The sequence below is a fragment of the Schistocerca americana genome, chromosome X (genome assembly GCF_021461395.2).
Source record: "Schistocerca americana isolate TAMUIC-IGC-003095 chromosome X, iqSchAmer2.1, whole genome shotgun sequence".
NCBI classification, from domain to species: domain Eukaryota; kingdom Metazoa; phylum Arthropoda; class Insecta; order Orthoptera; family Acrididae; genus Schistocerca; species Schistocerca americana.
In genome coordinates, this window is record NC_060130.1 from 25,758,020 (window position 1) to 25,774,694 (window position 16,675).

The window sequence follows — 16,675 nt, forward strand, 5'->3', positions numbered from 1 at the left end:
ATGACTTTCTTTCTTCTGTTTATGATTGTAATAGATGTTGGACACGTTGATTCCAAGTATGTTATACAGAAACGCAGTGATTTTTTACAAAAGGCAAAACTATGTGTTCGAAGAATTGTGGAGAGGAGGGTATGTGATGTATTTTAAGTAGGTTATAAAGAGTGACTATAACAACAAAAACAATATATTATTGATAAAATTATTTAATTGAATAGATAAAAAATCTACTCACCAAGTGGCAGCAGAACATACACATAAAAGACTGTTATGATTGGCAAGCTTTCGGAGCCAGTGGCTCCTCCAGACAGAAGCATTGAAGGGGAAGAAAGAAGGGTAAAGGAAAAGGCCTGGAGAGTTCCAGGAAAAGGTGTAGATTTTGGGAAAGTCACCCAGAACTGCGGATCAGGCGAAAAATAGAAATGACACATGTCATATACCAGCTATTATGTAAACACTGTTCAGCTTTCTACATCTGCATGACTACCACCAAATTATTAGTTACGATAAATGGGCATAGGCATAGTGTATATACTGGAAACTCACAATATCCTGTTGCAGGGCATGCTCTACAACATGGCATACGTGACCTCGACACTTGTTTCACCACACATGCCACCTGGATTCTTCCGCCATACACCAGTTTCTCAGAACTCCGCAGGTGGGAACTAGCACTACAACGTGTCCTTGGTTCTCACCACCCACCTCGCTTTAATTTACGTTAATTTCTGCTGTCTCAGCCTTTCTTCACTGTAATTACTCTTTGCTTCACTCCGTTTTAGCTTTCTACATCTTTCATTGTCTTTCCCGTCTATTTTCACTACCCCCTCCCGCAGCTGTTGTATACAATACGCTTAGCTTCTCACTCTTATTAACTCATGTACAGTTTTAGTAGTAATCTCTGTCTTGCATATTACCCTGTCTTCCACCTTTAAGCTCTCAGGTTTCCGAATCTTGCCCGATGCAGTCCCCAACAATTAGTCTTTCCTTCTCATCCTGTACGGTAAGTCACCCATGACCCACGGTTCTGGGTAACTTTCCCAAAATCTACCCCTTTTCTTAGACCTCTCCAGTCCTTTTCCTTCACCCTTCTTGCTTCCCCTGCAACCCTTTAGCCTGAAGAAGGAGTCACTGGCTCCAAACGCTTGCCTATCACAACAGTCTTTTATGTGTGTGTTCTGCCACTGCTTGGCGAGTAGATTTTTTATCTATCCAATTAAATAATTTTATAAAGAGTCTCTGTGTGTCATGTTTTTATTGGTATACAACTTGTTATAAACAAAACTTATTTTTACCATTTAATATGTTTCCAGATATTTACCAGTGGGAAAGATGAAATTGGGTTGATTGTACTTGGTTCTGACAAGACACAGACTCTACTTGATTACCCAAATGCGAGTGTGGAATTTCCTCTTGCACTGCCTACATGGCAGATGATATCCTTTGTGGAGAAATCTTTACATGAAAGAGAAATAAAAACAGATTGGATAGATGGTGTTGTTGTTGGCATGCAAGTCTTGAAAGATGAGCTAGAGTAAGTATTTAAAGCTGTCTGTTTCATGACATTCCTGGAACATGTTCCAGAATGTGTGTTACACAAATCACAGCGACATAGTTGTGACTTTATAAATTTGAATCAATATGTTTTTGTAATGAAAAGGAAACAGAAGGCACAATACCTGCAGAAATAGGAAATTTTTTTGTGTGATTTTACTGTATGAATGTTTTTTACAGTTTTTCAGCTCAATAATTAAGGAGGTATTGATACAAGGCTTTGCCAAAAATCAATTTGTCACCTACAATTCCAGCCCTGTCACTGGCATTCTCTATCCCCACAACATGACTGGGCCACCATGAAAGCAGCCACATCATTGTCAAATTCACTGAAACTACTGCATAGCAATTTACTTGAGTATGGCTGCTGTTGTGGTCTTCAGTTTGGTTTAAGCACTGCGTCAATACCTTCTCTTCATAGCACTCGGAGGTCGCGATCTGCGACTGTTTTTACAAATGGCAAGAGAACTTTTCCTCTAGTTGCTTGTTTTTCAGTGAAAGATGCAAATATTTTAGAATGTAGTGCCTTATGTATATCTGTTAGAATAGCCACAAGGTCTGAAAGTTATTTTCAAATGATTGAGCTCTTCTACAGAGTATTGAAATTCACAGATTCTTCCAACCTGGTCCACCAATGTCTTACATACTCCTCTTCCTCCATGGATTGTTTCCAGCATTTGGAGATGAAACATTAGGCACCAAAACGTGCCTTATAACCAAAATCTAATGAACATATAATTAAATTAACCAAAGATGTAATGTTGCACTCTCAGGTAAGACTGATCTTGAATGCAAAGCCTAAGTGGAAATTAAATGTACGCTGCAACATTCATCACACTTTTTGTTATTGAAATTATTCACAGTGCCATAGGGAGAACTGAGTTTATGTGTTTTGTAGAGTCAGATACACGCTGTGGCGCAGGGTGCTGTCCGTTATTCTCCTGACTATGATGTGCAGGAATGGTAGTCTTCCTTCTTCTTCGGTCTCCATAGTGAATTTGATTTTGTGGCGTGTGGAGTTCAGATGTACAAAGAAGTCAAGAAGTTTGTCTCTTCCATGAGGCCAGATGACAAGTGTGTTATCCACATAACAGAAGAAGAAGAAGAAGAAGAAGAAGAAGAAGAAGGATTTCCATTTGGATGACATCAGGGCCTCTTCCTCAAAGTGCACCGTAAATATATCCACAATCTCTGGTCAGAGTGGGCTGCCTATTGTGACTCCATCTGTTTGCGGGAGGGGGGTGTGCCACGAGTCAGTGAAGTGGGAAAGCTGACCAAGTAATATGTGTGACGTGTCATACCTCGACCGATATTGAGAACAGAATAAAAAATTCAGAGGCATTACTTTTCAGCACTCCCATGCATATTCTGTATGCAAGATAAGCTTATGGAGCAGGTTTCTCATTCAGAAATTCTATTTCGGTGTTGATTGTTTACACGAAGACCGTGTTAAGCACAATGGAAGAAGGAGAAATGTTTATCAGCATTCCAGATTTGGCAGTGGCAGGCTCATGGTCTGCTGAGACTCTGGTTTATTGTTTCACTATATTGCTGCTTGCATTGCTCAGAATCTCATTTTGTGCGAACATAGAATTGGTAGGTTCAGGAGGGCCATGCTAAATGCCTTGCAGGGCCTCAGTAGTGCCACCCAACTAGAACCTGAGAGGGCAGACAAGTGTTTGCTCATGCGTACGTGATCCTGCAGTGAAGTTGTGTACATTTAGTCAGGAAGTGGGCTTGTATACAGTGAGACAAGTATCCACACAGACAATGTGATGGCATCTGGAGCAGCACAGACTGTCAACCCCTTAATGCAGCTCTAGAGAGAGGTGAACTGACAGCGGTGCAACTAACAACAATGCCAGACACAGGAATGGCACTGTGTCATTGTACCAGATGAGTCTCGGTTCTGTAACATCGTCACAATTGATGTACTTGTGTGTGGAGGCTCTGATGCCAACAGACCTGGCCAGATTGTACCTGTCATTCCCATGCGGGTCCAGCATGTGATGTGATGGTATGGGGTGCAACTGGATACATGTCACAACCTGTGGTTCACATAGCCAGTAATTTGGACAGCAGCCACTGCATTTGTGTTTTGTTAAGGCCTATCGCTGTGCCGTATTTTCAAGGGCTCCATGATGTTATCTTTTAACAAGATAATGCAAGACTACACATCACCTGAGCTGTACTGAGCTACCTCGATACAGAGAGTGTTCCACTGTTGCCATATCCAGCATTTTCTTCAAATCTGTCACCTGTGGAGAACATCTGTTCACAGGATGCCAAGAGATGGGTATGCCACCAGTCGCCAGCCACCAGTCGCCAACCACTACAGTTGATGAACTCTGACATATGACATACAGTTGAGTAGCATGAATTAATGTACCCATGGCTGTAATCCAACCTCGATTTGATATCCAGTGTGATGAGAGCTGTTCTGCTGTTCCAGTTTCAATACTGAAATTCATATATTATTTTTATGCTATCCTTACCAGATTGGACTGTGGTGTCATACAGCATAAAATACCTTACAACATGTTGAATCAGTGATGAGAAGTGTAGAACAGCCAGCAGGGGAAAGATGTTGGCAATGAGACAGCTTTTATGTAGAACAGCAGTACAGTGTTTTACAGTGCATAATGCTTCCTCAGATTGAGAACAAAATGTGCGGTTTGCTGTCATCCATTTTCACAAACATAGCCTTGAAAAATAATGTTGACATTACTGTGCATTTCACTCTGAGGCATATTGCACTCTGAGAATGTTCATCGAATTCAGTTACTTTGTATTATATTTCAGTAACAGTGACATAATAGCAAATTGGACTGTATGAGTTTTTATGGATATTTTTTTCCAGAGACACACTACCATTTCTTCAGATTTATTTAATTTGGGTATAAATCCTTTCCAGCATATATGCTGTACACAAAATGTTGAACATAAAATATAGCTATCTGCTGATTTAACATCTTGCTGAGTATACCAGTACAATGTTTTGTTGTAACAAATAGTTCAATGTATTTTACACACTTATAAACTTATTTATACAGTTATAGTAATTTATACCATTACATTAATGTTGTACCTTAATGTTCTGGAAGACGATATTATAAGGAACCTCATACTTTTCCTGGATGATAGAGTTGTCTATAATGAATTATTGCCTGAAAAAGATCTGTACAAATTTGAGTCAGATCATAACATTTCAAATTGGTCCAAAGATGGGCAACTGAGTTTAAGTTTTCAGAAATGTAAATTGGAGCACATCACAAAACAAATAAAAGACAGAATTGTATGACTACATTATCAAATAATCACAGTTTTAATTGGTCAACTCATACAAATATCTGGATGAAATGAAATGGTGACATAGACTCACTTGTAGGCAAAGCAGAATGCAGACTTCAATTCGTTGGTAAGATACTGGAAAATGCAATCAGTCAATAGAGGACATTGCTTACAGAATACTTGTGTGGCCCATTCTAGAATATTGCTTAAGTATGACCCATAACAAATAAGGCTAATGGCAGACATTGAATGTATACAAAATAGTGTAGCATGATTGATCATAGATTTATTTGATGCATGGGAGAGCACCAAGAAGCTACTAAAAATTGGAAATGCCAGACAAGTGAAGATAGACGCCAAATATATGACAAAACCCAACTTATGAAATTTCAGGAACATGTATTAAGCGAGGTATTTAGGGATTATACAATAACCGCATATGTATCACTCCTATAGGGACCATGAAGGCAAGATTAATTACAGCATGCACAGAACCATTTAAAGAATCATTCTTCCCACACTCCACATGAGCACTGAATGGGGAAAAACCATAATGTGTGGTACAACAATGTACTTTGTCGGACAAACCCACAGTGGTTTATACAGTGTGCATGGAGACATGGAATCAGTTGACAGTAGTGGTAATGGTTCATATTGATTCCCATTTCTCTGTTTCAGTAGGTGATCTTATGCCTCTAATTATTTTTTCATTGCTATCTTAACTTGCATTCTTCAATTCAGTTTATTAACCCTTCTTATCTCTTTGTATTAGGGCAAATGTACAGTTAACTTTTAAGGAATTTGTATTTTCAATTTATCAACTGGAGTTTTGTTTCATATGCAGCAGAAATGTTACAAATTATTTGTTTCAGTTTTGCTGTTTCACAGGTGCCCTGAAAAAAATAAAAGATTGCGAAAGTGTCTTAATGACAACCGATGGCCTCATATTGACAAGACAGCTGGTTGCCTTGCAGAGGGCAGGGCTTGACGGTCTGAACATCTGCTTAGACACCCTGCAGTCCCAATGCTACAACCAGATCACGAGGAGGAAAGGCTGGGAGCGTGCCATGGCTGGCATAGATCTAGCCTTGCAACTTGAATACGACCCTGTGAAGGTATTACTAGTGCAGCTGTCATCGCATGCAGACTTTCATAAGCAAGAGATATAAATCTGTTGTTAAGAATATCAATACAAGAATCACCATTTTAAAGCAGTACGCCCTCACCCTCGACTCCATCCCCGCTCCCACCCTCACCCCTGTCTCCACACTGCAGCTGAAAGTGAAGGAAGGTATATTAAGACAGAAGAAGTAAATTTTAGCTGAAGATGCTAACAGTTTCGTAGTTTATACAACATAAAAAAGTATGCCTTGCAAGTTTACCTATTAAATATCTTATATTTTCCTCCCAAGAGAGTCTTATGAGACTCAAGATCTTTACAGTTTCTCTTTTTTTCTTTTGTGTCTTTAGTTTAAAATAAGTTTCCTCTATTGTGGTGTTGTTTTGAAAAAAATACTCAATTGTTTGGAAAAATTATTCTTAATTCTGTAGTCACACTTTTGTTGTGTCTAAGTACTACTGGTTTCAGTAGCGAGTACCAGCATCAGTTCATCTTATTATCAAAAATTTCTTTGCAAAATAAAAGCTGACCACTGTGGCCGAGCGGTTCTAGGCACTTCAGTCCGGAACCATGCTGCTGCTACGGTCGCAGGTTCGAATCCTGCCTCAGGCAGGGATGTCCTTAGGTTAGTTAGGTTTAAGTACTTCTAAGTCTGGGGGACTGATGACCTCAGATGTTAAGTCCCATAGTGCTTAGAGCCATTTGAACCATTTTGCAAAATAAAAAGCTTCTGTACAACTGCAAACTAGACATACCATTTTCAGGGTGCAGTTCACATCTATTGAAAGCACAACAGTGACCTTTACTTTTAGTAGATAAGACACCTACTGGGGTAAGTGACTTGATGAATGCACACAAGACGTTGTCATTTATTCCATATGTAGCTGCCATGCAGAATCATATTTTGTATTAGTTTGTCCTTACTCTTCCAAAAGGTTAAACCTTGTCTCTGCAGCCACAGCTTCCTCTCTTCAGCAGTTGTTTTCATCTCCATGTGTGAAGAAAATCCCATTCATTGATCATATTGTTTAAGTAGGATGTTCTCAGTCATCCCCTTGTTTTCTTACCTATGATCTTGCCTTCAGAAATGTTTTTTAAAAGATTATCATCTCCAGTTAAGTGTCCAGTGTATTTTGCTTTGCTCTGGCCTATAACTTTCAGTGGTTCCTTCTTCTCTCCTATTTCCTTTAATTTTTCTGTCAATGCAGCTAGTTCTTGTACTTCTCCTCCAGAACCACATTTCAGCAGGTTTGAGGTGAGCTTCCTTTGGCTTTTCTAATGTACAGATTTTGCATCTGTGTGTCAGAACACTCCACACAAAGGTCTTTACAAATATTTTCTTAATGTGGGAGCTGATATGTTTATTCAGTTGCAGCTTCTTCTTATTTTGGAAGGGACTCTTCACCTGTGCTATTCTTTTCTTGAATGCCTTGAAATATTGATTGTTTTCTTGCAAAATGCTACTGAGATAGTGAATTTCAGTTCCTTTCTTGAGTTGCTCATTGCCTGTTCTTGCGTCAGTCCTGCCTCCACCTCCTTTCTTGTCTGTAGCCATAAATTTTGTCTTCTTTGTATTCATTTTTAGCTTTAGTTTTACCATTTCTTGATTTAAGGCCTGAAACATTTTATTTAGTTCCTACTCTGATTTACTATTGTGATGTCGTCAGTCTGCAGTGTATATGCATGCAATTAAGTCTCCATATCGACATCATGCTCCAAAAACCACCTAACTGTGTGTGACAGGGGGTACGTCTCATGCCACCAACTGACCCCCTCTGCCTTGTTCCACTTGTGAACAGTGTTTGGGAAGAATGACTGTCAGTACGCTTCTGTATTATCTCTAACTTCTCAAATTTTCTTCTCGTGATCATTTCGTGAATTGTATATGAGAGAAACTATTATGTTGTCAGACTCTTCTCGGAAACTACTCTCTCGAAACATGGGTAGTAAATCTTTCCGTGATGCACAACTGCTCTCTTATGGCATCTACCACTGGAGTTGCTGAGCATCTCTGTAATGATCTCACAGTGACTAAATGATTCTGTGACAAAACACTCCGCACTTCATTGGATCTTCTTTCTCTCTTCTGTCAGTCGTACAGGGTAAGGACACAGGGGTAATTTACATTCACTTAAGATTCTTCCTGTGGATGTTAGTCTGGCATCTGCTTTTCTATTGCTGTTTTGTGTGATCATTCCGCTTTAAGGTTGCTCTGAATAGTTACTTCTAGATATTTTGTGGTAGATTCTGTTTCCAGCAATTTGTCATTAATAGTGTAGTTGTACAGTATTGGATTTCTTTTCCTGTGTGTGTGTGTGTGTGTGTGTGTGTGTGTGTGTGTGTGTGTGATATGTTACATTTATTTATGTGCAGGGTCAACTGCCAGAGCCTGCATCATTCACCAATCCTTTGCAGGTCATTGTGCAAATTGATACTGTCTTCTGTTGTTGACACTTTCTTATGGACAAGTGTAATACCTGTGAACAATATTAAGGAGCCTCTGACACTTTCTACTGGATCATTTATATACATTGTAAATGTAATGGCCCTATCACATTTCCTTGGAGTATTCCAGAAATTACCTTTTGATTCTTGTCATCTTTTCTTTGTTGTTGTTATTACTTCCTTGATGAACATATTAAGGAAGTAAGGTGATAGAAGGCACCCGTCTCTCACTGCCCTTCTGGTTTTCCTTTTTTCATATCCGGTTCAGTACTCTGACTTTTGTATATACTCAAAATTAATCATCTGTCCTTCCAGTTTGGACATTACTTTAAGGAATGATGATATAATGGTAATCTGTTTATTAAACAATATTTTAATGATACACTATGCTTTCTGATCATATAGTGGCTTGATGATGGAATTTGATACTGAAATTAGTAATCATTAGACAAAATAAAAGTGAAGCTATAATAAAAGAAAGTAATATTTTGGATCATGTCAGTCGTTGTTCCAAACAACTGCACGTCAGGAATAGGTTCAAATGGCTCTGAGCACTATGCAACTTAACTTCTGAGGTCATCAGTCGCCTAGAACTTAGAACTAATTAAACCTAACTAACCTAAGGACATCACACACATCCATGCCCGAGGCAGGATTCGAACCTGCGAACGTAGCGGTCACTCGGTTCCAGACTGTAGCGCCTAGAACCGCATGGCCACTCCGGCTGCCTAGGAATAGGTACTAAATTATTTGTCCGCTGATGACCTCACAGCTTAGAACACTAAAAAACAAATGTTAATTGTTTGTTATGTGCCCTGGTAGAGTGTACAACTGTTTACAGCTCACGATTGGTTGTTGGAGCTTGGGCGTTACTCACATAGTGTATTTGGTGCACAGTGCAGAAAAAGGCAGTGTCCAGAAAAGTAAACAAATGTAAAGGCAAAAGTTTCATGACAGGATGTTGTGTCACCATACTTGGAAGACAATTATAGCCAAAGACAGAAATTTAAAAGAAACTGGCTCATTTGAGCTGTGGAGACCTAGTCGAGGATTCTCAGTAGATAATTGTTAGCACAGTAGAATTTATAAAGAGACAATGTCAGTTCATGTGAGGGAAGGTTGATTGGTAAGTACCTATCAGCTTTCTCATAAAACTCACAATTTGAAGAATACACATCAAGGAAAAGGTAGAAGTCCAACAGTGTCAAATCTAGACAATAATATCGATCATCCAACAGTTTTGCAAAATCCCCAGTTGTACTTACTTTACTTACTTACTTACTAACTTACTCAGATTTGCTGTGTACCATACAAGGAACTGGTTTCACAGAGTTCACTCGATCAGCTGCCAAGTTCTCACCTTCCTCCAAGTTTGTGTCCATGCATTGAAGATTCATTGCAAAAGTTCCAGGTGTTAAAAGGTCTTCCTGTACATCTGTATCTGTCCATTGATTTCCACAACAGTGTTGATTTTGGGATTCTTCCACCTTACATGTATAGAACATAACCTGCAATCTTCAGTCTTCTTTCAACAATAATTTTGTGCAGGCTGTGTAGACCTCGTATTCTCAGCACTACATCGTTTGTAACTTGGTCGGGTTAACATCTTCAGAATTCATCTCTAGCATTGTTGGTGAAAAATATGGAGACTGTGTGCTGATTTTACTGACATTTTCCAAGTCTCACAAATATAAACAATAAAGGAGTACAGGCAAAGCTTTGTTGACATATTACAGACCTAATTGCCATATGGACTGATTTTCCAGTTCTGCTGGTGATTTCTGCATCTGTGACCTCATTATTACATATAAAGCTACCGAGATATGGCAATCTGTCAACATCTTGTAGTATCTTCTATTGCACTGTAATCGGGGAAGAGACGAGTAATTTCCACTTACTTTGCACATTCTGTTTGCCTTATCTCTATTAATTTTCAGCCGTACACAATAGGGCATTTAATGAGAAAGCAGATAAAAATTAACTTGATGCCTTCCAAGGTGACGGTCTCTACTAAGTATCTACTCCTTCAAGTCTGACTATGTAAGTGTAGACCAGAGATGGTTTAAATTCAGAGAAATAGTATCGACATCAATTAAGAGATATATACCAAATAAATTGAATGGATACCAAATAAATTAAAAGGGTGGTGCACAAAATATGTCAAAACTCAGCTGCAGAAGCAATGAAAAAAAGCATGTCAAAATTTAAAAGAATGCAAAATCTCCAAGATTAGCGATGTTTTACTGAAGCTCGAAACTTAGGGTGGATTTCAGTGGAAGATGTGTTTAATAATTCCCATAGTGAAACTTCGTTTTGAAATCTGGAAGAAAATCCAAAGAGGTTCTGGTTGAATGTATAGTACACCAATGGCAAGACTTAGCCAATACCTTCACTGCGCAATAGCTGTGGTAATGTTACTGATGACAGTGCTACTAAAGTAGAGTTACTAAACACGGATTTCTGAAATTTCTTCACCAAAGACAACAAAGTAAATATTGCAGTATTCAAATCAAGAACAACTGCAACTGTGAGTAACTTAGTAGTAGCTCTCCTCAGTGTCATAAACCATTTATGTTTCTTTCAGAGAATGTTGATACAATAGCTCCATTAGAAATCATATATAGCCGCTCATTTGATAAAGATCCATACCTAGAGACTGAAAAGTTGCTCAGGTCACACCAATGCTCAAGAAAGAAAAGAGGAGTAATCTACTAAATAACAGACTCATATCACTAATGTTGATTTGCATTAGGATTTTGGAACATATATTGTGTTTGAATATTTTGAATTATCTCAAAGGTAATGATTCATTGATAAATAGCTAAGATAGATTCAGAAATATCGACCTTTTAAAACACAGCTAGCTCTTTAGTCACACAAAGTAATAAGTGCTGTCGACTGGGGATCTCAAATTGATTCCATATTTGTAGATTTCCAGAAGACTTTTTGAAACAGTTCCTCACAAGCATTTTCTAATCATATTGTGTGCCTATGGAGTATTGTCTGAGTTGTACAACTGGATGTGTGGTTTCCTGTCAGAAAGGTCACAGTTCATAGCAATTGATGGAAAATCGTCATGTAAAACAGAAGTGATATCTGACATTCCTCAAGGAAGTGTTATAGACCACCTGCTGTTGCCGATCTACATTAACAATTTAAGAGAGAATCTGAGCAGTCCTCTTAGATGATGCTATCATTTACAGTCTCGCAAATCATTTACTGTCTTGTAAAGTGATCAGATGATCAAAATGAACTGCAAAATGATTTAGGCTACCTATCCATATGATGCAAAAAGTGGTAACTGACCTTAAATAATAAAAATTTTTATGTCATCTGCACGAGTAGTAAAAGGCATCTACTAAATTTTGTTTACATGATAATTCACACAGATCTAAAGGCTGTGAAGTCTACTGAATACTTAGGAATTACATTTACAAATAACTTAAATTGGAATGCTCACATAGATAATGCGGTGGCAAAGCAAACAAAAGACTGTGATTTAATAGTAAAACATTTAGAAGATTAGGATTACTAAAGAGACTATCTACAACTATACTTGTCTGTCCTCTTTTGGAGTATTCTGCATGGTGTGGGATCCTTACCAGATTGGACTGACAGAGGACATCATTTAAAAGTTCAAAGAAAGGCAGCTCATTTTGTATTATTGGGAAACAGGAAAGTGCATGCCACAGATATCACATGTGAATTGGGGTGGCAGTCATTAAAGCAAAAGCATTTTGCTGGAGCAGGTTCTTAAAATTTCAATCATCAACTTTCTCCTCCGAATGTGAAAATATTTTGTTAGAGCCCTCTTACATAGGGAGAAATGATCATTGTAATGAAATAAGAGAAATCAGAGCTTGTACGGAAATATTGAAGTGTTTGTTTTTCCTCAAATGCTGTAGGGGAGTGGAATGGTAGATAAATAGGTTGAGGGTGGTTCTCTGAACCCTCTGCCAGCATTCAATTGTGAATTACAGACTTGTCATGCAGATATAGATAATGTAGATAGGCTTTCAATATTGTGCACCTATTCTCTAATTTTATACATTGCTCAAATACTTTCGTGGCGCTTTGGAGTGACCCCTTTAAAATAAAAATTTACCAGTCTTCTTAATATGTATTTTGGTAATGAGGTTGATAAGAAGTTACAACAATACTTTCTTATTACTCCCCAGTTTTGGGTTTTATTAATGAACAAAATCGCCACAGTGTTCCACAACAATTACGGGTTGAAGTTTCCTGCTGATGGAACCAATATGATTTTCTGTGTTTCTGAGCATACAGGTTGTGTGCGCTGTTTGGAGTCTGGTGTATGCTGAATCAAATGTTTTTATTGTTGTGATCTTCCATCTGAAGATTGGTTTCATGGAGTTGCCCATGCTAGCCTATCCTGTGTGACCCTCTTCACCTCTGCGTAACTACTACAGCGTACAATAACTTGAACTTGCTTACTGCAGTCAGTTTTTGGTCTCCTACAGTTGTTACCCCCATTATATTCACAGATGACCACATATTGTGGAAATTGCATATTGTAATGTAGGATGCAATAATAACGTACGGAAAGTTTCTGTTGAAAATTACGAATTATTTAGGAATAAAGCAGATGGCTCACCAAAAGGCAGAAGCACTGTCTCATTGATAGGCACACGAACAAAAGGTTTGTAGAATGAGATTTTCACTGTGCAGTGGAGTGTGCACTGATATGAAACTTCGTGGCAGATTAAAAGTGTGTGCCGGACTAAGAGTCAAACTTGGGACCTTTGCCTTTTGTGGGCAAGTGCTCTACCATCTGAGCTATCCATGCATGACTCACGACCCGTACTCACAGCTTTACTTCCACCAGTACCTCGTCTTCTACCTTCCAAGCTAAAAGGTACGTTGCTTGGCGAGCTTCCAGAATGCACTTTCTTTTTCTAGCTGTAGGGAAAACATGCGCGCGCGTGCACACACACACACACACACACACACACACACACACACACACACACACTCACTCACATGCACATGCATGTCTCCTTATGTTGTGGTCGCTCAACTGCCAGCTCTTTACTGGCCCATGGTGAGTGTTCTGGAGTGAGGTAGGGCTTTAGAGTGGGGTAGGATGGGGTGGGTTGAGGCAATGTGAGGGATGGAGAGAGATGGGAGGGGTTTGGAGGGCAGCATTTAGTGGCTCGTGGGAGAGTGGGGAGCCATCTGTGGGTTAGCTAGGGGTGCAGGTAGAGGGGTCAGGCGACAGACAGCTGGGCACTCATAGACTAGGGTGTGACATGAGATAACAACACACAACTAGCTGATTGGGAAGGGGGGAGAGGGGGGGGGGAGGGGGGGCAGGGGCGTGTGTGTGTGTGGGGGGGGGGGGAGGGGGCAGGGGGGCTGGTAGTTAACTTGGATTTAGGCCAGGAAGCAAAGGATGTGCTGTAAGTATGGCTACGAAAGTTGAGTATTCTTAAATAAGATCAGCTGGTGGCAATGTATTGGAAAGTAACTGGCACACAAAGTGCAATTTTGGCTCCTTTTTCTTTGTGAATTTTAAATAGTCTGCAGAGCAAATTGAATTAGGAGGATCAGGCATTTGTGTGGGTCTAGGAAAGTAAATTGTAGAGCCAGATAAAAGGCGCGCAAGACAGGAGGGGTACTACTGCTCATCACTGCTGTATCGTGCTACTAGTACATGTCAGTGTGAGTGCACCGAGAGTGGTGTTGCCGTACATGCGTCTTTAAATTGGTCACCCACTGATCATTGCAGGCTGGCTGCTGGATTCTGTCTCTGGGAGCCAAGCGTGTGGCGCGGTCGCTGCCATGCCATCTGCTGGTGACTCGCACATATATTAGTGTGGAACAGTGCTGACTGATTCTCTGTGTGATTCTAGTTTGTAATGTGCACATCAGTGTTCTGTGTCTTGTTGAGTCCTTAGAGGCATATTGTTCGGAGGTTATTATTAAAGCCATATTTGTGCGACTTGGATCACACTTCAGTATTACTTGGTTATTACATCACCACAAACATATGGACCGGGAATGTACATGCTTTGACAGTTTGCTACGTCTCTCTCTTCTAGGACTGACATGGTAGCTGCCTTGCATTTCTTAATGACTCTGACCTTGTCAACCACAAACCGAATCTTAGTACAGTCATGATTTCCCTGAAGAGATTACATGACAGCAGAGACTTGTAAAATTGTGTTACCCATTTCTCTAGCCAGTGAAGATTCATTCTGTACCTTCAGATACAGTGTCATGTAGGAGTAGAACAGCAAGAAATACGTAGCTCCTCTAACCGTAATGACAGTTTATCACCTCCCAACACTACATGTGCCAATGTTTCAGTGCATTTTTGAATATGTTTGTTAACAGATTCATCAACACAACAAAAATTTACGATCTCAGTAGCATCTTATTTCTTAACTCATACTTTACTATTCATCAGAATCTTCATCGCTGCTCTTTGATTCGTCAGAGCTCCCTGCCGTACTTTGTTTTATTTCATAGTCAGAATTAGGTGAAATACCACCTACCGTATTTACTCAAATCTAAGCTGCACTCAAACCTGAAAAATGAGACTCGAAATAAAGGAAGGAAAAAAAAAATTCCCGAATCTAAGCCGCACCTGAAATTTGAGACTCGAAGTTCAAGGGGAGAGAAAAGTTTTAGGCTGCACCTCCAAATCGAAACAAAGTCGGTCCATTGTAATATGAGACACAATTTAGGTCGAATGAATGACGATACAGCTACAGTAGTTTGGTTCGAGTCGTAAGCTTAGCACTTAAGCTTTACCAGGTAGCCTTTGCTATGCGTCAGGCCCTCCGTCCGTATTTATACTGGTACCCTTCCTTTTTCACGTGCTTCGTCTGGTTTGAATCAATTGCTTATTTTGCTTTGATCTGATAAGTGCCGTTTTCCTTGTTATAGGCGTTTATGTCACTCTAAGCTGAAAATACATTACTGTACTGTGTCATGCATTGTTTGTCGCATTCTGATAGTGCGTGTTTGCGGCCTGTCGTCACTCGCGGCATGGCTTGCTTTTATGCACGCTACCACCGCCTACAATTAAAAAAAAAAAAAAAAAAAAGAGAGAGAAATCATCTCATTAGCGAAACAATGGCAAGAGACTATTTGTTGTTACTTACACTGCTGCTTTCTTTGATAATGATCAACAAGAACCAAATAATAGACTGCGTATGATAGAACATGTTCTGAACGAGAGTTAGGCGAAAATTTATCTCCGTTTGAAAATCTTTGCGGCCGCTTCTTTAGTACATCAAATTCTGCACAGAAATTAGAGTCATCTTAGATTTAAAAATCTAGTCAGTTGCTGTGCTTCAGTTCTGACTGTATCACTATTAGGCATAAGAATAATACGAATATAAACATGACACGATACGTATATTCTTCCACATTTGCTGTTGTCTCACTCTAGTTTCGTAGTTTATTAGGCAGACAGGATTTAAATAAGATAGCAGCAAACACGAAAGAATACGTGGCAACATGTTTATATTCGTATTACTCTTATGATGAAGAGAATACTGCATGTGATTCACATTTCATCAGGTTCCTATAAGCAACCATCTCTTCTCACAGGTAGGAAAAAATTCAGAACGTAGAGTTGGCCATATTGACAAACATCTGAAACAGTCTTGCCAGTCGGATTTTCGTAATACATTGAAGTTCTGCTACATTCGAAGATGAACAATACGGAATTTATATTTACTTCGTTGGATAATGTGTGAAAATCGTCTTTCACCTTTTTTTTTAATTTATTTACTGACGCAGAGGTTTTGGCGCAAGTATTTATCTTTGTGCCTACGAAGCATGCCTGTGTTGCGCTACATATATTCGACGGCAAAAGTTAGTTGTGGCAGCACCTACCGACATTTTTCAGAACTTCCACTTGCTTTGCACTCGATTCTAAGCCGCAGGCGGTTTTTTGGATTACAAAAACCAGAAAAAATGGGGCTTACATTTGAGTAAATACGGTACATCCTCTCCTTTGGATTCAACTTCTTAAGTATTATCTTTCAAGTCAACACCTGCTAATCTGTGAGACCGAAATGATGAGCCATACTACTCTATTTCACTGTGCCTGTTTGTTTCATTTGTATAACATTTTATTCCATCATAGATGCTGCACTTACAGTTTCATATATGCATTGCAGCAGCAGACACAATAAAAGTAGCAATCAGCAGTGCTTAGTTTGTGAATGGGTAAAAAATATGCCGTTGTCCCAGTTCCACATATCCCCAAAATTTGATTCTGCCAAATTCTGT

At 39.3% G+C, this 16,675-nt stretch overlaps 1 protein-coding gene across 1 annotated transcript in view; it reads left to right on the plus strand.

The window, feature by feature from the left end:
- Window positions 1–16,675, plus strand: part of LOC124554944 (molybdenum cofactor biosynthesis protein 1-like) — a 67,136-nt gene continuing 50,461 nt past the window's right edge. The window contains exons 1-4 of the mRNA XM_047128643.1: window positions 1–129; window positions 1,311–1,531; window positions 2,305–2,324; window positions 5,731–5,957. Coding sequence (XP_046984599.1) covers window positions 1–129; window positions 1,311–1,531; window positions 2,305–2,324; window positions 5,731–5,957 — 597 coding nt within the window. The remainder of the gene's footprint in view (window positions 130–1,310; window positions 1,532–2,304; window positions 2,325–5,730; window positions 5,958–16,675) is intronic.